The 26787-nt window shown below is 36.1% G+C and overlaps 1 protein-coding gene across 6 annotated transcripts in view; it reads right to left on the reverse strand.

Annotated features, from left to right (window-relative positions):
• The window catches only part of ANKRD28 (ankyrin repeat domain 28), a 199658-nt gene that overhangs the window by 132321 nt on the left and 40550 nt on the right, over window positions 1-26787 (reverse strand). For 3 of the 6 annotated variants that reach the window (XM_045503682.1, XM_045503680.1, XM_045503685.1), the window contains one exon: window positions 14578-14650. The exons of the other annotated variants lie outside the window; for them this stretch is intronic. In XM_045503682.1, coding sequence (XP_045359638.1) covers window positions 14578-14595 — 18 coding nt within the window. In that variant the 5' untranslated portion in view covers window positions 14596-14650. Of the gene's footprint in view, window positions 1-14577; window positions 14651-26787 lie in introns of those variants that run through there. 6 annotated transcript variants of the gene reach the window in all.

Here is a 26787-nt window from a genome sequence, read left to right on the forward strand (position 1 = left end):
CTGTTCCTAAATATTTCTGTCATAACTTGAATGGTTCACTAGTTCTCTTTCTTTTCGCCTTTGTTTCTTCCCTAAAAACACATACATCTCTCTAATTTTTCACAGTATTAGCCCTGGCTTGAAGGCAACAACATTATTTTCATATGAAACAAAGTACATGAACTTCTTAGGTCCCATTTTCTTCAGTATTCAAAGGTCTCTTCACATACACTAGGGTTCCATACAGAATTCATAAGTTGAAGTTAACAAAAGTTGACTAGCTATCTGTCAGCACATTACTTCATTTCTTTAGGCACCTTTGTTTTGCTGTTGAAGCAAATGAAATTGATCAAGTTGTTTTCAGTTCTGGCATTTTATAACTTTATGTCCCTTTTCTGATAAGAATAGGTTGATTCATGAAAGGAAGGTACCAAAAGTAGTGGTAGTGACCATCGATTAGATTTCTTCAATAAAATTAGCTCTGAGAAAAGAATAAGTTGGGTAATATTCAACCCAAAAAGGGCTAAGGGGAAAAAAGGCAAAGATCAAGATAAACACGTAGAAGGCTAAAGAACTTGATTTTCAAAAAAGAACTAACCAATCAAAAGATATGGTATGACTGAATGGATTTTAAAAAACCAAGATCCAGGGCTCCTGGGTGGCTCAAGTTGGTTAAGTGTCCGACTCTTTAATTTCGGCTCAGGTCATGATCTCACAGTTTGTGAGTTTGAGTCCTGTATCAGGCTCTGTGCTGTCAGCTTGGGATTCTGTCTCCCTCTTCCTCTCTTCCTCTTTCTCTCTCTCTCTCCCTCCCTCCCTCTCCCCCTCCCCATAAATAAATAAACATTAAAAAAAAAGATCCAACTCTATGTGGTCTACAAGAGACTAACTTTAGATTTAAGGGCACATGTAGGCTGAAAGTGAAGGGATGGAAAAGTTATTCCATGTAAATGGTAACAAAAAAAAGAACAGGGTGGCTAAACTTCATCAGACAAAATAGACTCTAAGTCAAAAAGTGTCAAATGGGACAAAGGACTCTATATAATGACAAAACTAGGAAGAGAAATACACACACCAACATTAGAGCATCTAAATAGATTTAGCAAACACTGACAGAACTAAAGGAAAAACTTGACAGCAATATAATAATAATAGTAGCAGATTTCAATATCCCATTTTCAATAATGGATAGAACATATGACAGGTAATCAACAAGAAAATAGTTGGCTTGAACACTATAGACCAAATGGGCTTAACAGAACATTCCACCCAACAGTAGCAGAATACACATTGTTCTCAAGCACACAAAGAACATTCTCCAGGATAAGTTGACATCTTAGGTCACAAAACAAATTTCAACAATTTTAAGAAGAAATCATACCAAATATCTTTTCTGACCAAAACAGAATGAAACTAACAATCCATAGCAAAAGGAATACTGGAAAAATAATGTGTGGAAATTAAATAACACACTCTTGAAAAACCAACAGATCAAAGAAGAAATCAAAAGGCAAGTTAGAAATATCTCAGTATCTAGAGACAAAAACAGAAACACAACATACCAAAACTTATGGGATGTAAAAAAAAGCAGTACTAAGAGGGAAGTTTATTTTGATAAACACCTATATTAAAAAAGAAAGACCTCAATGTCAGGCACAGGGTTGGCACTAAACTTAGGTCTCTGGAATTTTATTCCAGATTTCTGGGGTCATTTCATTCACCCATACTTTCATTCATTTCTTCATTCAATAAACACTTATTGAACAACTATTACACACAAAATAAAGATACCATTATAGTTAAAAGTGCCAACTTTGAAACCATATTGCATAAGTTATCATTCAGATGATACTTTGCAGGAAAAGAAAAAAGTCAAACAATGGGAAGTAGAAAGAGCAAAAAGTAAACCTCTCCTTTTCTACCAATATTTTTTAGCTGTGTGACCTTTATTAAGTCATATAGCCTCTTTGTATCTGTTTCCCCAAATTTAAGTGAGAATAATGATGGAGCCTCATAAGATTGTTGAGAACACATGAAAGGGGCTTAAAACATCTTGTACTATAAAAATGGTAGCTACTAAAAAAAAAAAGAAAAGAAAGACCTCAAATAACCTAACTTTACACCTGAAGGAGCTAGAAAAAGCAGCAGCTAAACCCAAAGTTAGCAGAAGGAAGAAAATAATGATTAGAGCAGAACTAAATGAAATAAGGGGGAAAAAGCTGGATTGGTTATTTGAAAATATTAAATTGTCAAAACTTTAGCTAGACTAGGAAAAACAGAGAACTCAAATGAAACCAAAAGTGAAAAAGGAGATGAGACATTATAACTGATGCCACAGGAAAGGGGGGAAGGGGCGGAGGGGTGGGTGGGAAGGATAAGGGATTACTATGAACAATTATAATGCCAAGAAATTGAGTAACCTAAAATAAATGGATGAATTCCTAGAAACATACAACCTACCAAAGACTGAATCATGAATAGAAAAAGACTGAATCAGTAATCAAACACCTCCAACAATGAAAAGCTCAGGACCAAATGGCATTACTGGTGAATTATACCAAACACTTAAATAATTAATGCCAATCCTTCTCAAACTCTTCCAAAAAAATTGAAAAGGAACACTTCTGAACTCATTTTATGGGCCAGAATCACCCCGATACCAAACCAGACAAAGACACTACAAAAAAAGAAAATTATAAGCGAAAACAGAATTCCTGACAAACACAGATACAAAAAGTGTCAACGAAACACTAGCAAACCAAATTCAACATTACATTAAAAACATCATACGCCATGACAAAGTGGGACTTATGCCTGACATGAAATCATGGTTCATCATACAAAAATGAGTTAACACATGGTATTAACAGAATGAAGGATTAAAAAAATGACACAATCACCTCAATAGATACAGAAAAAAACATTTGAAAAAATTCAACACCTTTTCATGATAAAAACTTGCAACACACTAGGAACAGAAGGAAAGTACCTTAACATAATACAGACCATATACGAAAAGTCCACAAATTCAGTGGTGAAAAACTGAAAGCTTTTCCTCTAAGATCAGAAACATGGCAAAGATGCGCTCTCTCATTACATTTATTTAACATAGTACTGAATTTTCTAGCCAGACCAATTAGGCAAGAAAAAGAAATAAATGGCATCCAAATCAGAAAGAAAGAAGTATTCTGTGTGCAGAAGACATAAACTTTGTACAAAACCCTTTAGATTGCACACAAAAAAAACCCTTAGAATTAATTAATTCAGTAAAGGTGCAGGATACAAATATTAACCAAATCAGTTGCATTTCTATACACTAAGAATAAACTATCTGAAAAGGAAATTAAGAAAATAGTCTCATTTACAATAGCATCATAAACAATAAGATAATTGGTAATAAACTTAACTAGAAAAGTAAAAGACTTGTACATTAAAAAATTACAAAACACGGATGAAAAAATTAAAATGACATAAACAAAAAGATATCCTGTGTTCACAGATTAGAAGACAGTATCGTCAAAAAAGAAAAGATTAAAAACGGGGAATAACTAAAAAACAAACAAACAAAAAGAATAACTGGGGAAGGAAGATCTCACAGATGCAGAAAAAAGGGGGTTGTAGTATGGAGGTGAAAAATTACCTTGAGTTATGAACAGAAGATCTTTGTCTTCTGAAGCAAGAAGGAAGGGTTGATGTAGGTAAGTGGAAGTGAAAGTATAAAGTTGAAAAGGAATAAGTGAATGTTTAGCAGCTGAAAGTAATGGGTCATGAGGTCTAGGCTGGATAATAATAAAAATACAGAAGTGCAGGTAGTTTCAGTACAAGAAACAAATTGTGGGATGTGCTTAGTGGAGTATATGGTTAGAGCCAAGTGGAGAGTATCGCTGGTGTGGAAGTTGGTATACTGGGAAGTATGATATTCAAAATGTCATCTACAAAGAAATGAAATCATGTAGGTAACTGATATAACTCTGACCCAGATGTAGAACTGCGGAGTGAGATTTGACAGACAATAGCAACAAAAAACAGGAGTCACCTAGCCAGATGGCATGTGCTTCAAAAGATTTTTTATAGAGAGGTAGACTTGTAACATTCAATAGCTATAGTGGACGACTAGAAGAATGTTGACGCCGCTTCCCATCCTCCTACACACACAGACACACACACACTCACACACACATTCCCAAGATATACTGGCTATGAGCAGAGGAACAATAATACTTGAGCAGACCTCTGGAGAAGAATGTACTTATGAAAACACAGTTTCAATTAAGACAGGAAATGGAATGGACTTCCTGAAAAGAGTAGAGATTCAAGAGTTATACATGAGACGTTAAGGTCTAAATCAATATTTAAATGACTGTTTTTAGATTTGAGTCCTCATGGCTCGTGAGTTGAGCCCCACATCGGGCACTGTGCTGACAGCTCAGAGCCTGAAGCCTGCTTCAGATTCTCCCACTTGCTCCGCCCCTCCCCCACTCATGCTGTCTCACCCCCCCTCCCAAAAATAAACATTAAAAAAATTTTAGATTTGAGTCTTAAAAGAAATAATTACTTCCTTCAAAAAGTATGCAAGCAAAAAATTTAACAAGACGAATATAACAATTTAGGTTGTTTTCTAGAGTACACTCAGTATGCCAAAAGTAACAGAGAAAGGGGAGGAAACCATTCTGTTGTCAAGTATGTAGTACTGTATTTAAGCAACCTTTTTAAAAGTTAGATTATTTTCTTCATAATTTTGATTACCTCAAGAAGTAGTTTGAAATTAAGCAAAAGTATTTATCAGACTGAAGGCTAGAATGAACTAGTTATTTAAGCTGTGTTACTGCTAAACACCTTATTTGATCTCTGATTAGTATAATTTTTTGGCTGGGATGTATGTTAATAGCAGAATCTCTGGCATATGACTTATGTCCCACCAGGCCCAGGATAAGCACATTCTCTGAAATATAATTTTATGTTATTATTTACATAATTATTTCTCAGCAACTGCATCAAAGACAACTTATGTCCAATATTGCAAATTAGCAGAGTGTACGATTTTTAAACAGGCTGAATTTCTGCCCTCCTTTAAAAAAAAACTAAGGAGAGGTTATTTGCAATTCATTCTGGTTTCTACAATGTGGTGACACTGGGATAAATAATATCCCTTTAAAAACTGGAGAAACTTTTCAATTTAAGAATAAGTTGCTATGGTTACCCAATGTTTACGTTTATAACCAATAATTACGTGAGACGTCCAAAGGATTCCCACAAAGTGCAGTAAAATCAGTAAGTAAAGTGTATGCTAGTTATTTCACACACAAACTGGGACCACATACACCACTTCCCTTTCAAAGCAGCTATCATTTGGGAAATACTAAAGAAAATGATTCATATCTTTCTAAACTGTAGAAGGGTGGAGACAAAAATACTAAAACTTGTAACTATTTTAAAGTCCAAGTGATGACTCAGAAAAGAACACTTTTCATATTCTTTAGCTCCCTTTACTAAAAAGTGCTATCTAAAATTTTATAAAATAGCTTCTATTGTTAAAAGAAGGAAAGGGTGTTTCTAATGTGTATCAGGCATGGAATTTTTTTGGATAAATAAGACATGCCGTATTTTGCATGATAAACCTGCAAAAAGCCATGCTTATAACTTGATGTTACTTCAGAGTAAGACAACATCCAATTCCTTAAGATGTAGTCAATTTTGAACTTCTTAAATGGAAAGAAAGGGCCCCTATCAGAATTGATAATTAGCTCAACTCTTGACTAACTGGGTAATTAAATCTGCATCAGTTACTGCAGTACAGAAATGTTTTTGCCTGTTTTGTTCATAGTCTGAACATTCAGTAGTTGAGAATACCCATGAAGTTTTTGACCCGAATATAATTCTAATGTGATCTTAAAATCAATGAGACTCATCATTACATCTCTGTTTTTTAATGTTTATTTTAATTTTTGAGTGAAAGAGGAGAGAGAGAATCCCAAGAAGGCTCTGCACTGCCAGCACAGAGCCTGATGTGGGGCTCAAACTCACAAACCGCGAAATCACGACCTGAGCTGAAGTTGGACAGACATTCAACCAACCAAGTCACCCTGGCACCGCTCATCATTATATCTTAATGGGCCTTCCACAAAGTGTCTACTTTTCTGTATAGCAGACTTTCAAATATTTTGTTCTTTAACATCAGGGCTACCCTAAACTAAACTAAAACAGCATGTTATAGTCAACTGGTTTAAACAATAAAGAAACTTACCATAAACAACAAGAAGTGAAATTATGGTGGTTCTAAGGTAACTGACTGACATCTAGGCTCTGGCTGAGTCTTCTCAGTCAGACTCAGTATGGCCCTCAGGATAATTCCCTTCATAGTCACAGATACTCTGCCATACTTCAAGGCCAGCATATCAGACACATATTGTTGCCCAGCAGAAAGGGAAGTTTCCTGCTGTGTCTCTCATTTTAGGTGCAAGGAAGACTTTCCTAGAAGCTACCTAACCTGACTTTTCCTGACATGTGACCAGTCTTGGTTCTTATGTTCTTTCCTAAACAAATCACTACTAGGTAGAGGAGGATTAGCTTTACACTATTAAGGACTTTTCCAAGTCATGTACAAGAGGAGTAACCAACCAAACAAAACTGGGTGCCTGCAAGGAAGGAAGTGGGTGATGGCTGGTGAATGGACAACAAATAGTATGCTTTGTATTACACTGAAAAACTGAATCTTGACATTTTATTTCAATAGTTTACTTTACTAGGGGTGCCTGGATGGCTCCCCTTGATTTCTTGATTTCAGCTTGGGTCATGATCTCATGGTTCATGAGATCAGGCCCTCAATCGAATTCTCTCTCTCCCTCTCTCTCTCCAAATAAATAAATAAACTTTAAGAAAACGGTTTATTTTCTCATTCTTATTAATGAATCACAACACACTAGTGCTAGATAATACTGAGGGCTATAGAGATTTATTTTTAAAAGGGGAAAAAAACAGTCACAAGTAATTTATCTTAAAGCAGACTAAAGGCAATCACTTTATAAATGCCATTAACAAGAGTATATTTTAGTGTATGAAATATTAAAATTACACTTTAATTTTGACCCATTAAAATTAAAGTTTTATCTCAAAAAAAGTTTCTCATTAATCTCATTTTCCTCCTCTAGGAAAGGTCAGGCTAATTCCTAGACATAGGTCAAACTACATCTAGAGTAATGAGACTAGAACACATTTAAAGCCAGGATGATGGTGGATCTAAAAACCGTATCATAAGTGTCAATGAAGCTGAAGGTATTTTGTCTGAAAAGGAGTCAGGGAGAATATGATAGTGTTAAAATATCTGAAGTGCTATCACTGTGAAGAGATACCAAATGTGCACAGGTCTAGAGATAAGAACTAGATCAATGAATAATAATAACAAGCAGCAAGATTAGATTTGGTTCAATATAAGATAGTACTTTTACCTAGCATTATTTTATGTGAAGATGGAACAAGGCTGGCTGAACATATGAGGCTGGGATGAACATCCCAGGTAATGTGAATACCTATGACAATTCTAGGTACTTTATGTGTACTCAGTTGTAACATGTCTGTCAAGTAATTTCTACTTCCAATTTCACAGATAAAACTCTGAGGTGGAAAAGTAAAACAATGGAAATTACATGGCTAACAAGTAGAGAAAAATGGACTCTAACCCAGGACCATTTGTTTCCAAAGCCTAGCTCCTACAAATCACACATCTAAGAGACGTTAAATTAGCAGTTGTTAAGGAAGCAAACAGGTTCTGAGTTGGTGAGAACCAAAACGCATCTGATTTGAAGTCCCTGATTTCAAAATTAAAATGCCAGAAATGAAAAGTATTACTCCCTTCCATTTGATTCAGCAGTTCCTAGTTTAAGAATGCTCTCACATCTATTCCTACATTGCTTCCTCACAGCTATGCTCTAAGGTAAGCAAGCTAGGGAGACACTATTTCTTGGCGTTCTACCTGAGACAGAAAGAGAACAGCAAGCATGAGTTCCTTCAACTTTCTTCTGGTTTACTTTCAAAGATATTTGTACCTTCGATTTTCCTCTCTGATCTTTCAGTTACTCGTGGCCATTTATTAAACACTTCTTACATGCCAGATACCATACCTTAGTGACTTTGCAGTCATTGGGAAGGAGCTTATACTCACAGAAGAAAAAGTATTCAAAGCCACTTGTTTCACCCTTGTTTCACCCTACTGCAATCTGACTTCCATACTCACCATTCAAGTGAAATTGCTCTAAGGTCACCAGTGGTAACTTATTACAAAATCTGCATTTTTCTCAACTAGTCTATAATACTGGATACCAATGATCTTTATTAAAACTATCTTCCAGGGGCGCCTGGGCGGCTCAGTGGGTTAAGCATCTGACTCTTGGTTTCTGCTATGGTCATGATTTCATAGTTCGGGAGTTTGAGCCCTGTGTCAGGCTCTCTGCTGTCAGCACAGAGCCTGCTTCGGACCCTCTGTCTCCCTCTCTCTCTACCCCTCCCCTGCTCTCTCTCTCATTCTCTCAAAAATTAATAAATAAACATTAAAAAAAAAAACTCTCTTGCATAAAATTTTCACCTCTATTTATAAACCTTCTTTTTTGGCCCCTTCCACTTGACTTTTCTTCCACCATCCATATTTAAATACTGGCTTTTCTTTCAGCCCACTTTTCTTACCCCTGTCTAATAACCTCCACTTGGACAATCTCATCTATAATATCAGCCATCATATTTGATACTTTCAAGTCTTTATTTCCAATCCTAACCTCCAGACACAACTTCCAAATGTACAACGGGCCATTTTACCTCCATATTCTAGATTATCTCAGACTCAGCATGTCAAAAATCAACTTACCATCTCTAGTCCACTCCCCCAAAGTGTTCTTTTCCTAACCTTCCCAGATTGGTTAATAGTAATGGCATCACCATATATATATACAGTAGCCCAGAACACAAAGAATTATCTACAAGCCTATTCTCACTTCATCTCCCACTTCTTTTTCTTTTTTTTAATGTTTATTATTTTTGAGAAAGAGAGAGAGAGAGAGAGAGAGAGAGAGAGAGAGCGAGCAGGGGAGGAACAGAGAGGGAGACACAGAATCCAAAGCAGGCTCCAGACTCTGAGCTCTCAGCACAAAGCCCGACGCAGGGCTTGAACTCACAAACCATGAGATCACGGCCTGAGCTGAAGTCGGACGCTCAACTGACTAAGCCACCCAGGCGCCCCCTTCATCTCCCACTTCTAATTGGTCACCCACTCCTAGGCATTTTACCTAAAATCCTCCTGAACTTTCTTCACAGTGATCCATTTCAGACCCACTTAAGTCCTCAACCTGAGTTATGAAAACCACTTTTTTTTAATTTATTTTGATAGAGACAGAGAGCGAGTGGGGGAGGGGGGGGAGAGGGAGAGAGAGAGAGAGAGAGAGAGAGAGAGAGAGAGGATCCAAAGCAGGCTCTGCACTGACAGCAGAGAACCCAACACAGAGCTCAAACCCACGAACTGCAGGATCATGACCTGAGCGGAAGTCAGACACTCAACCAACTGAGCCACCCAGGTGCCCCGGAAAACCTCGTAACTGGTCTCTCAATTCCTGGTTCTCCTTTCTCCACTTCTATCCATCCTTATAGTAAACATAGATTCTTTCACAAGAATGCTTTCCTTTCGGGAGTTCATCTGGTCCAAAGATATACAAGACACCCAGGAATGGCCAGAAGACCACTTACTCCTAGTCACATGCTAATTCAGGGATGAACATATGATCAAAGCCAGATAGGGTCTTTCTTAGGACTTGCTTTCCTGCCAAGGCTGTCAGGAAAGATACTCTCTTTTCTTTTATAATTATAACTAAGGACAATGTAAGCTAAACTGCCTGTAGGAGAGAAAAAAAGACAAAATGTTAAAGGGGTGGGTGGTGATGGGGAATCTACTGTCACCAAGTCCTGGATCTAGCTCTGCCTGGCCAGTAAATTTCCTTTTGCATGTAAATCATTTTGAGTTGGGATTTTTGTCGTAACCAAGAGTCTTGATTAATAATTCTCTTTATCACCAGTTACTTTCTAAATCATAGTTAAAATATTATTTGCCTTTTATTTAGTCACTAGGTTTTATTAAAATACACTAAAGACATCCACCACTTATCTTGTCTTTAAGTTTCACATATATAAATGTACTTGGTGCAATTCAAATATACCATGTCGTTTCCTGTAGCTGTGTCTCAGAATATGCTGTTCCCCCTGCCTAGAATGTTCCCTTCCTACCTGCTTACATAGCAGGGTTGCATTACAATAAGGCTGGAAAATCAGACAGGGGCTAAATCATGAAGGGCCTTGGATGCCACATTAAAGTATATACATTTTAACCTGAATACTGGGGAAACCACCAAAAAAGTTTAAGTCAAAAAGTGACATAATCAGATTATATCTTGAAGCCTCACTGTGCATACAGTGTAAATGATGGCCTAAAAATGAGGTGGTATTAAAGACAGAAAACAACAGCAGGCTGCTGTTATTGTCCAACCTAGGGACTAAAAGGGATGACGAAAGGAGTAAACTGGGACTTGGGACTTTTCTGGCAAAAAAGTTTGCCAACTCTTGTCAATAGCATTGATAAGTCTTTCCAATTTTTTAAGCTAGCATTTCTTACAATAGTGTAAATACAAGGAAAAGGGAGGCCTACAAAACTTTGCATGAAAGATTTTACTGAAGTATCATTTATAACAAAACAATAAAACTAATTTTATGTTGAATAAAACGATTTAAAACACAGTATATATCATACAATAAAACTGAATGATATTTAGTAACAAAATTTTAAAGAATTTCTAAAAATATGGGACAAACAATACTCATAAAAGTATTAAGTGAAACAACATAAAAAATATATTCTAGGGGCGCCTGGGTGGCGCAGTCGGTTAAGCGTCCGACTTCAGCCAGGTCACGATCTCGCGGTCCGTGAGTTCGAGCCCCGCGTCGGGCTCTGGGCTGATGGCTCAGAGCCTGGAGCCTGTTTCCGGTTCTGTGTCTCCCTCTCTCTCTGCCCCTCCCCCGTTCATGCTCTGTCTCTCTCTGTCCCAAAAATAAATAAACGTTGAAAAAAAAAATTTTTTGAAAAAAAAAAAAAAATTCTAATTATGCTAAATAATGATCAAAAGATTTTTAAGTAACAACAGATTAATTAAACTCAGTGGCAGGATTATGGGTACTCTGTTCTTTCCTTCCTGTGTGCATATAATTATTTTTTTCTGATTCTTATCATGATTCTTTCATGATTCTTATTTGCTAAACCCGATCACTACTTTAGAGGTAAGAAAAATAACTTCTACAAGGGTTAAATGACAAAAGTTCACATTCCAAAAAGTAACAGAGGTTAGGACCAAAATTTGAAGAGTGCCTAAGTGAAGACTGACTGTTCAGGAGCAAACTTGCCAAGCCAGAGCCATTTAACAGCTCCATACCCATAGCTCCAGGGACTAGAACCACTTAGCACTGAATGCAGAGCAGAGCTACAGAGACCTGAAACTTGCTGGGCTAGAACTGCCTCTCAATTCATACCTCAAAAGCTATCAAATATCTAGTGAAGAGCAGAATGCAAAGGGTAATTTAAGATGCCTGTTTTCATAATTTTGTTCTCATATAAATAATCCTTTAAAGAAGAGAAAAGGAAATAATAACAGACTGAATTGGAAAACGAAGGCCTAAGCAAAAGGTGTTTAGAGACACTGATGCTCTAGACTCTGTACTTACTTTGCTCTTTAAAACATAAGTAAATGCTTTATTAGATAAGATTATTATTCCCTTGAACTGGGATCTCTACAACCTTGTTACAATCCCAAGTAAACTCTACAATCCTACATCAACTCAAATTGCTCAAGCAGGATAACTAAAAGTTACTTGGCTACCAACAAAAGAGAATTTCAATGTGTTATTTGTGAAATAAAAGACTTTAATGGATGGCTACTAGATAGAGAAAATGATCATCAAAAACAATTTTAAAAGCCTGAGCTATCTGTATGTATTTTCTAACATTACAAATCAAGAAATGGTGTTTTATTTAGGTGCCATTTAAATTATAGTATCATCGGGGCGCCTGGGTGGCGCAGTCGGTTAAGCGTCCGACTTCAGCCAGGTCACGATCTCGCGGTCTGTGAGTTCGAGCCCCGCGTCGGGCTCTGGGCTGATGGCTGGGAGCCTGGAGCCTGTTTCCGATTCTGTGTCTCCCTCTCTCTCTGCCCCTCCCCCGTTCATGCTCTGTCTCTCTCTGTCCCAAAAATAAATAAACGTTGGAAAAAAAAAAAAAATTTAAATTATAGTATCATCTAAAAAAACCAAAACATCTAAAATGTTTCTAAGGTAGTGGACTGAAGACTGTATTAGAAAATATGGTCAGGGGCGCCTGGGTGGCGCAGTCGGTTAAGCGTCCGACTTCAGCCAGGTCACGATCTCGCGGTCCGTGAGTTTGAGCCCCGCGTCGGGCTCTGGGCTGATGGCTCAGAGCCTGGAGCCTGTTTCTGATTCTGTGTCTCCCTCTCTCTCTGCCCCTCCCCCGTTCATGCTCTGTCTCTCTCTGTCCCAAAAATAAATAAACGTTAAAAAAAAAAAGAAAAAAAAGAAAAAAAAAAATATATATGGTCAGGCTGGGGTGCCTGGGTGGCTCAGTTGGTTGAATGTCCAACTTCGGGTCAGGTCATGATCTCCCGGTTCGTGAGTTCGAGCCCCGCGTCGGGCCCTGTGCGGACAGCTTGGAGCCTGGAGCCTGCTTCGGATTCTGTGTCTCCCTCTCTCTCTCTGCCCCTCCCCAGCTTGCACTCTGTCTCTCCCTCTCTCAAAATTAAATAAACATTAAATAAATTTAAAAAAAAAGAAAGAAAGAAAATATGCTCAGGCATAGCTCTTAACCATTTCATACATACCGATTCATCTTTTTAAAAATAATTACTATATATATATATATATATCACAAATAATGGTTATGTTGAACTAGTTTGCCTATGTGAAGAACTGTATCACTATCAAAATTTAATTTCATTGTTCTTTATGATGCATTTTAAAATAATATGTAAATTTAGACAGTCTGCAGAAACCAACGCAAAACCACCATCTAGTGGTAAAAGATGAAAATTACAATTTACACAATGATCATATAGCAAAAATAGTTGAATTTGTGACTGCATGATCTCTAACACACATTATCAGGAAATAAAAAATGAGCCATATGATATTGATGATGTCTGCTATTTGTTGCCATTTTTCTAATCAAATTTTATCCTTACTATCTTGACACTTTTTCCTTTTTCTGTCTTGCCTACCCATTACTCAAATCCTTGACTGAATTAGGATAGGAGTACTTCAAGACTCAAAGCTTTTATTGAGCTAATAGTTAGAAAATGATTTATAAACAACAGAAATAAGGTGTGTGAGGGGATGTGTTTCCAATGGAATTCTAGCCAGCAAAAGCCATCCAGGTAACAACAAATGAGAGGCATCCTGTGTGTGTTGTGTGTTGTGTTGTGTGTGTGTGTGTGTGTGTGTGTGTGTGTGTGTGTGTTTAAGTGATAATTTAGTAGATAATTCTGAAAGGCCAAGTAAAGAGTCACAGCTGGTTAGTTCAAACAGAATTCAAAATTTCAAGAGAATATGAATCTTTAATGTCATCAAAATTATTCCAATTTGAGGAACACAAACTAACGTTTTCCCAATACTCTTTCCCCTCCTACCAGAATACAGATGGACAAAATCTTTCAGCTTTCAACATAATAGCGTTCTATTCACTTCGTCTTTTTTAAAAAACAAAGAAAATTTTAACTAAGAACAAATTGTAACAAAAACCCAGAAAGGGTGATTTGTTTTGTCATAAAACAACTTTGCATTGAGTCTACTTAATATCTAATGGTACCACCATTTAGGAGCAAAAATATTTAACAGAAAGTACAGCAAGGTGAAACTTGATAATAGTAAAGAATCCACTTACTGGGCCATTGGTTTTTCCTTTCTCCACAACTTTTCGGTATGTTTGAATTTCAAATAAGAAGCCTAACAAACAATGCCAATGATACCAAACCAGTTTCTACTGTCTTCACAAGCACCTCAAGTCTAACACTCCTAGGTTTTGTGAGATTTTTAAACTACTTTCACTAAAAACATGAGAGTCACTCACATAACTGCTTCCCCAGTGATTAATGAATGGCTGACGTTTACAGAGTGCACCACAAACATGTAACATGTAAGAGAATGAGCTATGAGCAAAGGGATGCATACAACTTGACAAGAATGAAACATCTAGTAATTTACTCGTTTTAAAAAAGAAACTAACTAAAATACCATTATTTTCAGCTATTTCATATTTCTCTTCTTCAAACTACAACACCGAGATCTTAAATCAGATTTTTAAGCCCCTCCACTGAAAATCTATTCAAATTAAGTTATAAATAAGTTTTCCAGGAATACAGGGACCACCACACTTCTAAAAAATATGTCTACAACAAAGGATTTATGTAGAAAAGCTATGCTTAATTTATGATGAGGCATAAATACCAACAAACTAACACATTAAGAGAGCTGCCTATATTACTGCAGAGAGACTACTGGAAAATAACCTACCATAATAGGAATTCCCATACTATTTTCCTCTGGTGGAAGCAGTAGTTGTATTGCTTCAATTCCAATCTCAGGCCTGTGGCAGAAAACAGATATCAAAAGCAAGAATATGCTGACCCTAGAAATGAAGGGCTATGTTATAAAAATAACTAGCACCTTAACAAAACATTGAATTATTAGATAATATTCAAAACCTACTAACTCAGAAGTTTTACCCTTCTGTCAAGAAAGAAAATTATTAAACTATCCAACAAGGCAGTTTTTGTAAAGGTTTCGTTTATATATGAACCAATTAGAAGAGACTCAAAAAGTGGGCTGAGTCAAAATTGCCTGCAAGAAGACATTTTCATCATTCAAAAAGAAAAAACCCAAAACTATTCAAATATATTCACTATAGTAAATGAATATATAATAAGTGCTTCCATGGGGATGTTTTAATCTAAGAAACTGTCTATGAAGTATAAAATATTCAATCTATATAATTTCTGAACATTTAAAAACATGTTCATTTTAGAAATACATAAATATAAGAAATCACAATAGTATCTCCCAAAGGTAAATGTACTTTTTAAAAAACTATGAGAATACACTGTTTAGTAACTTGCTTCTCCCCATTGCTCTCCATTTAACCACATGGACCTTCATCCATCTCGTTAAATATGCCTCTATTACACTTTCAATAACTATATAACATTAAATTAAAGAGTATTTAACCAATTTCCTAAGACTGAACATTTGGGTTGCTTCTGTTTCTTTACACTGTTATATAACAATTTTTCCAGGATATCTTAATAGCCATTTTTAGTGAAATGGCTTATCTTCAAATAAAATTAGGCCTAAAATATTCTGGAACCATCTTTCTCAGATACGATAACCTAGAAAGAACAAAGGTCAGAATTAAATTCCCTGCATAAAAATATGTTGTCAAATTTATTTCTTATTAGGTTTGAGTTACCAGTTTTTATCATCTTTGTCATAGTGATTTCTGCTTTGCTCTAATGCCTTATAGAAACCATTCTATCTACTCTGGCTAGAAAAAGGTTAGCTACAGTTCTTTTTTTCTTTTTTTTCCATTTTTTAATGTTTATTTATATTTGAGAGAGAAAGAGAAAGAGAGAGCATGAGCGGGGGGAGGGGCAGAGAGACGGAGACAGAATCTGAAGCAGGCTCCAGGCTCTTAAGTTGTCAGCACAGAGCCCAAAGCAGGGCTTGAACTCACGAACCGTAAGATCATGACCTGAGCCAAGGTCAAACACTGAACCAACTGAGCCACCCAGGTGCCCCTAGCTACAGTTCTAAACATACTAAAATTTGTTTTTTCTTCCGTTGTCAAAACTCTTTCTGAACAAATTAACCCTGCCAAAACAATATTAAAAGGGGCATTACCTTTAGTAGGTCTTTTATAGTGTTAATATAACAGACATAGTAATATTATTAATTTGCCATTTGGTGGCAGTAAATACAAAGAAAAGTAAATTTCCTGTGTACTGCTACTGTATTATTACTACTAACACAAAGGTAGTCTTCTCTGAGTCATGTATTTTAAAGAGTTTCAACTTTAAAAAAAGGTGCTTTATAGGTTTTAAAAGTTGTATTTTAATCTTGTTAATAGTCAAGTTAAAAACAATACCAAGAGCAAATTCCAGATTATTTGAAAATAGTCTTCTGTTACTATAGATTTCTAAATAAAATTTAATTGCCTCAAAAACTATGCAACTCTCTTGATGCTTATCAAGCAACATGTGATTATAATAACTTTCATTCCTATTAACTAAAATCAACAAATTTCATGTAAAGATTACATTCTCTTACTCTAATCAATACTAAATCAATAATCATTGGTTAATAATTACTTATGTGCTAAGTACAAGGAACGTAACAGTAAACAAGAGTAGTTTCTGACTTCATGAAGTTTACGCAGTCTCCCACATATTCTTTTTTCCAGACTTATAGAGTAGTAAAAGACCAGCTTGAAAGCCTAAGTATTATACAAATATATATAACACAAAAATATTATAGTTTCCCTCCATATATAATTTACTATAAAAATTTACACCAAAAACTGGAGTATTTATATTTTTATATTATAATATAAAACAGTTTTCTATTTTTCTATTATGATTTCCCTAATGCCTTTTTTTTGTATTTTTTAAAGCCTGTCTTCTTTAAAATATTAAGTTATTCCAAAAGGAAATCTACAAAATACCAAGTAACTGAAATAATGGTCACATTAAACTGAACAATGTATGTATTTTTTCACATAAAATTATCACACACAAAATTATGTCAAGCTTCTCAGTAACTTATAGAAATCACTGCCAAAGTGTCTTATAGTCCAAGACACTGAGAAGTATGAACGTAGGATCACAAGTATATTCAAAATGAGAGTAAATCTGCACATGTATTGACAGATATATGTGTCTACATTTGAATATTGCAAAGACACTGTCTTCCACAGAGAAAGTATCTCCTTCAAGGGCAGGAGTTATATCCCATTTACATCAGTATACTCAGTTCTGGGCTTTGCTTATAAGCATACAACAGTGATGAACAATTTCTTATGCACTAACATTTCTCACACTGATAACTAGACCTTGTTAGCATAAGAGAATTTTCATCTTCTTTTCTTGTTTTACTGTTTGGGTCCCAACTAGACATAAGATTTTACAGGTTAAATATTAGAAATGGTAATTTCATTTGGTCTAACCTAATACCCATTATTTACAATGTAAGTTCTTTGAGGGGAGGCACCATTTCTTATTCCGCCCCAAAATGCTCATCTTCTATTAAGAAAAAAAGATAAGTAAAAAGTAAACAGTGAAGCAGTGCAATAAGTGCTCTGACAGAAGTTCGTGGGGGGGGGGGGGGGGGGGGCGGAGGACATGGCCATACATACATATGGTGCACTAGTCAATGAAAGATATCAGGAAAACTGGAAGCCATCTGGAAAAAAATTAATAGCATTCTTCTCCTAAGTGGTCATTATACTGAAATGTATGTGTTAAAAGAACTATAAAAATACTAGGAAATGGACTGATTTCTCCCTGAGGGGAAAAAACAAGACAGGGATGCCTGCTCTCATCAATCCTATTCAGTATCATATTGGAAGCCCTAGAACTGCAATAGGGCTAAAAGAAGAAATAAAAGGCATACAATTCAGAAAGAAAGAAAACTACCTGTATTAGCGCACATGATTATCTATGTGGGAAATGTCATGGAATCTCTGAAAAAGTTTCCATATCTAGTAAGTTCAGCCAAGTCATGGAATACAATTATATTTATACATACTACCAATGAAGTGGAAATCAAAATTTTAAAAGCAGTAGCACTTATAAAAGCACCCCAAAAACTGACATGTTTAAGTTTATGAATTTAAAAAATATATGCAGAATCTGTATGCTAAAAACTATAAAATATTGAAGGAAATCAAAGACCTAAATAAATGAAGAGATACCACATTCATGGGTTCGAAGACTCAATACTGTTAAGATGTCAATTTTTCCACATTTAATCTACAGATTCAACACAATCCCAATCAAGGTATACTAGTGGTATTTGTAAAAATGAATAAATGGATTCAAAAATTTATATGGAAAGGCGAAATTTACAGAGAAGAGCCAAAACAATATTTAAAAAGAATAAAGTTTGAGGATTCACACTACTAGAAAGCTATAGTAACCAAGACAATGTGATATTGCAAGATAGACAGATATATAGATCTGATAAAATGGAACAAAAGAGTCCAGAAATAGACGCACACATACATGGTCAAGTGATTTTTGACAACGGCACAAAAGCAATTCAACAGAGAAAAAATAATCTTCCCCACAAATGGTCTGGAACAACCAGAAAAGACATTGGCAAGGAAAAAACAAAACAACAAAGGATTTATATCCAAAATAAATAACTCCTATAACTCATTAATAGAAAAGCCCATGGGGTGCCAGGTGGCTCAATTGGTTGAGCGGATGACTTCGGCTCAGGTCATGATCTTGCAGTCTGAGTTCAAGCCCCGCATCAGGCTCTGTGCTGACAACTCAGAGCCTGGAGCCTGCTTCGGATTCTGTTTCTCCCTCTCTCTGCCCTTCCCCTGCTTGTACTCTGTCTCTCTCTCTCTCAAAAATAAATAAACATTTAAAAAAAAATAGAAAAGCCCAATTTTTTAAATGGGCAAAGATGTAAACAGTTTGGCATTTCACAAAAGGCGATATACAGATATTAAACACTAGCAGAATTCGAATTAAAGCACAATGAGATACTATTACGCACCTAGTAGAATGACTTAAAAAAAAAAAAAAACTGACTTGGGGCGCCTGCATTGCTCAATCAGTTGAGCATCTGACTCTTGACTTTGGCTCAGGTCATGATCCCAGGGTAGTGGGATTGAGCCCTTGCAGTCTCTCAAAACAAAACAAAACACGCAAAAAAACAAAACCTGACAATCCAGAATGCTGGAGAAGAGGCAGAGCAATTATAATTCTCATACATTAGTGTTGGGAATGCAAAATGGTACAGCCACTTTGGAAAATGACTGGACAGTTCCTTAAAGTTATACATATAATTAACACATAATTCAGTAACCTATTCCTAGATATAAAACCAATAAAATAAAATTTATGCTCACAAAAATCTTATACACGAACACTATATTGGCTTTATTCATCACCTCCAAAACCTTGAAATAACCCAAATACTCCTCAACTAGAGAGTAGGTAAATAAACTGTGGTAAATCCATGTAATAGAAAACAACCTGTCATAGAAAAAGAAGCAGTCAATAACTGAACACACCAACAACATGTATGCTAAATGAAAGGCTACATAATTAATCAATTTCTTATGGCATTTCACAAAAAGTAAAACCTTAAGGACAGAGAAAAGTAGTTGCCAAGAGCTGTGGCCCTTAGGAGGCGATGAATACAAAAGGACACAACTGAATTTTTAGGGATGATGGAAATGTTTTATATCTCAATTTCAGTAGTCATTAGATGCATTTGTAAGATATCACAAAACTGTACACCAAAAAGTAAATTTTACTACAGCTAAATTACATCTTAATAAAAAAGAGAAAAACTATAAAAGAAAAAAGCACACAATAGTTTTATTAAAATAACCTAATAGGAATGGGGCACCTGGGTGGCTCAGTCAGTCAAGCGGCTGACTTCGGCTCAGGTCATGATCTCATGGCCTGTGAGTTTGAGCCCTGCATCAGACTGTGCCAACAGCTTAGAGCCTGGAGCCTGCTTCAGATTCTGTGTCTCCCTCTCTCTCTCTCTGCCCCTCCCCTGCCCCCACTCTGTCTCTGTCTCTCAAAGATATATAAACATTAAAAAAAAATTTTTTTTTAAATAATAGGGAAGACACAAAAATTTAGAAAGCCACAAAAAATTCATAGATTTAACCATTTAAAAACATTAAAAAGGAAAAACCATTCCACTAAAAACTAGGTAAAGAATAGAAACAATTCACAGAAAAGGAAACACAAATGTGCAAACATACAAAGATGTTCAATTTCATAACAGAAATTCACATTAAAGCTACACGAATAAACCACTGTTCATCTCTCAAACTGGCAAAGATCAAGAAGTCTGAAACTATTCAGGTTCTAGTTTGATTGGATATCAAACTGTGAATGCATATTCTACTCATATGTCCTGGAAATGTATTCCTGTATTTTTAAGGGAAAAAACAGCAAGTTACATTAGAATCTATACAGTCGAGAAAAAGACCTATACATTTGCTTTTATTTGCATATAAAAACATAAAGGATACCAAGGAAAACATAGATACTCATTTGGAATGGGTTGCACAAGTTTTATTTGTGGGACTCAAAGTGGGAGAAAGACTTCTCAAATATAGCTTTCCTTGGTTTTGGTTATCAAATCATGTGAAAGTGGGAAAACAAAGGGGGAGGAGGAAGAGGAATTTATCTTATAGTTGATGTATCTGCACACAAAGTAATATATGTAAGTGTTAAATAATAAAAAATTTGTCTGGCCTTTGTCCTGGGTACCTGAGAGCTTCTAAAACCTAGTAATTAATTTCCTGAGTGATACAAGTGTCTTTGTTATTCATGGTGAGCCCCTAGACCATATCAGGGTTTATGCTTAATGAGGTAACTCATGGTAGGCCCTAGACTGTTCCATATTGGGCTGGCCATGCTGAAAAGAACAATCATGTGATAAGAGGGCTTGGACTGTGAGCCATGTCATAATAACCTGACCAGCTGACCTCATGGAACAGGGCTAAAAATTGAGTTTAATCATATAACGAATGATTCAATCTATCATACCTATAAAGTGAATCCTCCATAAAAAATCTTGACACTGAAGCTCAAGTGAGTATCCATATACTAAGAGGGTGACATGTCCAGAGGACATAGAGACTTATGACTTTGGGACCCTCTCAGACCTCCTCTTATGCATCTCTTTTGCTGATTCAGATCTCTATAAGAAAATTGTAATTGTAAGTACAGCACTTTCCTGAGTTCTGGGAATCATTCTAGCAAATTACTGAACATGAGGGGATGATGGGAAACCCCAAATTTACAGCCAGTTGGTCAGAAGCCATGGGTGGCCTGGGAACCCTGGAGCTATATATAGTGTCTTAAGTGTCCTGTGGAGGACCTTAACCTACGAAATCTGCACAACTGCACTGTAGTAGGTGGGTATTCATTGCAGCATTGTTTGCATTAGCAAAAGATTAGAGACAACCTAGATGTCAACAGGGAAGAGGATATAGGACCATAAAATACTAAGCAGCCAGAGGAATGTATAAACTCCTTAAGTACTGATGGGGAATGAACTCAAGATACTGGAAGTAGAGTGAACAATCAAGATGCACAACAGTGTATCTAGTATACTATCTGTTGTGTAAAAGGTGGGGAGTAAGAGAGATACTTGCTTATACAGTCATAAAATCTACAGGAAAAAAGAAGAAAATAATATTGACCTATATTAAGGAAATACAGCTATATAGTAAGGGAAGTAAGGGAAGTAAGGGAAGAAGAAACAGAAACTTTAAACAGACTTGGAACAGACAAAGAGATTGTTTCAGTATTCAAAACTTTCCAACAAAGAAAAGCCCAGGACTAGAAGGCTTCACTGACGGAAGCTTACCAAACATTTAAAGGAAAGTTAACGTGGATCCTTCTCAAAACAGAAAGGGAGAGAACAGATGCACACTTTCTTCAACACACAGTGCTCAAACAAATGGATATCCACATTTTTTGAGGCCAACATTACTAGAACACCAAACCTAGAAAAAGACATCACAAGGAAAAACAAACTACTGACCAATATTCCTTATGAATACAGATGAAAAATCCTCAACAAAGTATTAGCAAACAAAATCCAGCAGCATATTAAGAGTTCTAAACCATGACCAAGTGGGATTTATCCCAAGAATGCAAGCATGGTAAATACTAAAAAAAAAATTAATATAATATAATATAATATAATATAACATGCCAAATTAATAGATGAAGGGAAAAAAGCCACACAATAATCTCAAATGACCCAGAGAAAAAGTATTTGACAAAATCCAACATGCTTTCATGATAAAAGCACTCCATAAACTAGAAGAGACATTCCCTGACATGATAAAGGGTGCTTATGAAAAACCCACAGTTAACATCATAGTTAATATTGAAAGACTCAAAGCTTTTCTCCTAAGATCAGGAACAAGACAAAACACCCACTTATGCCACTTATATTCAACACTGTGCTGGAAATTCTATCAAGATTAACTGAGCAAGAAGAAGCTAATAAAAGGCATCCAAATTGAAAAGGAAGAAGTAGGGGCACCTGGGTGGCTCAATCAGTTAAGCATCTGACTTCAGCTCAGGTCATGATGTCACATTTCGTGAGTCTGAACCCGGCCTCAGTGAGCTCGAGCCCCACATTGGGTGAGCACAAGCCCTGCTTCTCTCTCTCTCTCTCTCTCTCTCTCTCAAAAAATCTATTAAAAAAAAAGGAAGAAGTAAAACTATCTCTTATTTGCCAATGATATGATCTTATATACAGAAAATCCTAAGGAATCTCTGAAAAAAAAACCTGTGAAAACTGATGAACAAATTCAGCAAAGTTACAGAATATAAGATCAAGTCACAAAATCAGATTTTCTATGCACTAACAATGAACAATCCAAAATTAAAAACATTATTCCACTGGGGTGCCTGAGTGGCTCAGTTGTTTAAGCATCTGACTTCGGCTCAGGTCATGATCTCTCGGGCTCGTGAGTTTGAGCCCCATGTTGGGCTCTGTGCTGACAGCTCAGAGCCTAGAGCCTGTTTCGGATTCTGTGTCTCCCTCTCTTTGCCTCTCCCCCACTCACACTCTGTCTCTGTCTCTCAAAAATTAATAAACATTAAAAAAAAACACCCCACATTATTCCATCAACAATAGCATCAAACAAACAAACAAACAAACAAACAAAACCCCACAAAATACTTTGGAATAAATTTAACTGAGGAGGTGCAAGACTTGTACACAGAAAACTATAAAACAGTGTAGAAAGAGGGGCACCTGGGTGGCTCAGCTAGTTAAGCGTCCAACTCTTGGTTTTGGCCCAGGTCATGGTCTCATGATTTCATGAGTTTAAGCCCTGCACTGGGCTCTGTGCTGACAGCATGGAGCCTGCTTAGGATTCGCTCTCCCTCTCTCTCTGCCCCTCCCCCACTCACACTGTCTGTATCTCCCTCAAAATAAATAAACTTAAAAAATCCATGAACCTGTGTTTGTGGATTAGAAGACTTAATATTGTTAAAATGGAAATATTCCCCTAAGTGATCTATAGATTCAATGCCATTACTATCAAAATCACAACAGCCTTTTTTTTTGCAGAAATGGAAAAACTGATCATAAAATTCATACAGAAATACAAGGGACTCAGAATAGTCCAAACATTCTTGGAAAACACGAACACAGAAAGCTCACACTTCATGATTTCAAATGTTATTACAAAACTACAGTAATCACAACATTGTGGTACTAACATAAGGACAGACCTAATACATAGGTCAACAGAACATAACTGAGAGGATGAAAATAAACCCTTACATCTATGGTCAATTAGTTTGGATTAAGGGTGCGAAGACTGTTCAATGGGAAAGAATAGCTTCTTCAAAAATCAGTGCTGAGACAACTGGACATCCACATGCAAAAGAATGAAATTGGAGCTTCACCTTATAACATTCAAAAAAGATCAAAGACCTAAATGTAAAAGCTAACACTATAAAACTCTTAGAAGAAATTTTAGAGTAAATCTTCACCACCTCAGATCTGGCGAGGGTTTCTTAGATATCACACCAAACTGACAAACTGAACTTTACCAAAATTAAAACTTTTGTGCAAAGGACACTATTTAAAAAAGTGGAAAGATGTCCTGAAAGAATGAAAAACTATTTACAAATTATGTATCTAAAAGAGTCTAGTATCCAGAATGCATAACGTATTCACACAACTCAATTTTTGCAAAAAGACTAAACAATGATTTTAATGAGTCATATTCATATATGTAAAGCATCTAGTATAATGAACTGTGCTAAATGAAAAAAGTTTAGAAAGCTACATATACCCTCTGTTTAGAGTTACATATTATTCATTCCAACAGTTAGAGTTGTTATTATGTGCTAGGTGCTGCCAACAAAGAACTAGCACAGCACTGTTCTAAAGGATTTATAGTTTGGTAAAGGAGACAAACACATACCCAATGTGTTTATGATAGAAGGATATACAATGACAACTAAAAAAGCCCATGCCTACAAAGGGGCACAAAGAAAATGTTCACAAATAATTAATAAAACGTGATATAATCATAGAGAAAGCACGACTATCCTAATACAGTAGAGTAAGATGACCTAAGTATATTCATGTGCATGCATATTGCTGGGTATCACTTCTGCCAGGATGACTTCAAGGTCTTTAAACAACAAAGAATTTACCAAATAAAGGTAAAATGGCATTTGTAATAGGAGAGAGCAGGATGCAAAGTTAAGATGCAAAACAATGGAAGTGACACACTATGGGTGGAAATATAAATTGATACAACCTCAGCAGAGGGTAGCTGACAATAGTTAGCAAAACTATGAATGTAAATCCCATTAAAAAAGATCTCCAAAACATATCAGTTGAGGGGAAAAGTATACAACAATCAAGCCACCTTGTATGTTAAAAGGAGGAAGAAAATAGGAACATATTTGTATATGCTTGCTTGGCTTGTGTACTGTGGAATCTGCATCATCAATACCCTATTCTATAGTCTCCTCTGCATCACAGGGCAGAAGTTTGGAACTACACTGGAACTACATTTCCCAGAACCCTCCTCCCCCCCCACATGCCGCTATCCCACCCCCTCACCCCACAAACATTCAAGGATGGAATCTGCCAATAAGGAACACTCATGCAAGATTTAATGAAGAGAAGGTAAAGCTATTATTCTCTGATGTCAACTGTGAGAAAAATGCATGGGGAGACAATAGGAGTAAGGTTTGAGGTAACTGCTGCATGAGAATCTGCTTTTTCCAGACTCAGTATTGTATAAGGTCAATTTTCCAAATTAAATCTGTAATTTCAATGGAATACTAGTTAAGCTCAAGAATTTTCATGGGGATTTGAAATTTTTAAAAATGTTTATAGAAAAACAAAGGGTAAGGAAAAGTCAATTTTGAAAAAAAAAAATTGAACCTCACACCATATACAAAAATAAAATTCTAGGTGGATCAGAAAACTAAGTGAGTAATGAAACTGCAAATTTTAAGAAGAAACTGAATACTTTTAGAACCTTGATGGGTTCCTTACATAAGAAAGGAAAAAAAGAACATAAAGTACTGGTAAGTATGATTACACCACAATTAAAAAGCCCTGAACAAGACCCCATAAACAAAGTGAAGACTAGAAATCTACTGAGATGTTTACTTGGCAAAACCAACAAATTCATAATGAACACGAACACACACACACACACACACACACACACACACACACACACACAACTACACTGTAAGAAAACAAACGGGTGATTCACACAAAAACTTCCAATTGGTCAAAACACATGAAAACATATTCAATCTCACCAGGAACCTGGGATACAAATTAAAACAAGATATTACTTCACACCCATCAAACTGTAAAAACCAGAGTCAAACCAAAACAACTATTAACAAATTTGAGAGTAAAGAGGCAATATAATTGGTATAACCACTTGGGAGAAAATAAAAATCACATAGTAAAGGTGAATATGTATGTATGCTGTGACCCAGGAAGTCTACTGCCCCACACGGATCTCAGAGAAACTGTGATACACACACAAGGAGACACACCAGAACATCTACTCCAACACTCTTTCTAGTAGCTCAAAACTGCAAACTACCTAACTGCAGTATTAAGGAATTAAAATGTTTACTTGTATGAGATATATAGTGATTATAACAAATGTATCAACACAGTTACATTCTTAAAAGAGAGTTGCAGGGGCACCTGGGTGGCTCAGTCGGTTAAGCGGCCGACTTCAGCTCAGGTCATGATCTCGGGGTCTGCGAGTTCGAGCCCCGCGTCGGGCCCTGTGCTGATAGCTCAGAGCCTGGAGCCTGTTTCAGATTCTGTGTCTCCCTCTCTCTGACCCTCCCCCGTTCATGCTCTGTCTCTCTCTGTCTCAAAAAAATAAATAAATAAACGTTAAAAAAAAGAGTTGCAAAAGATACATATACCATTTAAAAGTTTAGAAAACACAAAAATGATAGCATATATTGTTTATAAATATGAAATACGGTATAAATGTTAAAAAAAAAAAAAAAAACCTTCAAGCCGATTACCCAGGGAAAAATGGGAATGGGACTCCAGCTGTAGATGTAACTATTTCATTCTTATAGAAACACAAACGAAATGTGTTTATTCCTGGTGATATTTAGATTTCTATCGCATTTTATTTTATCCTGTGTGTCTGAAAACTTCAAATCAAAAAATATACTCTAATTTTGAAATCTAACTTAAAAATCATCAAGAAAGATCATTCTTACAGATTGATGAAACCAGGAGCTGGTTTGTTGAAAAGACCAACAAAATTGATAAACCATAACCTACATACATCAGAAAAAAAAAAGAGAGAGAGAGAGAGAAAGAAGGTGAAAGAGAGGACTCAAATAAACCAAATCAGAAATGAAACAACTGACACCACAGAAATACAAAGGATTATAAGGGATTATGAAAAATTACATG

The sequence above is a fragment of the Leopardus geoffroyi genome, chromosome C2 (genome assembly GCF_018350155.1).
Source record: "Leopardus geoffroyi isolate Oge1 chromosome C2, O.geoffroyi_Oge1_pat1.0, whole genome shotgun sequence".
Taxonomy (NCBI): Eukaryota; Metazoa; Chordata; class Mammalia; order Carnivora; family Felidae; genus Leopardus; species Leopardus geoffroyi.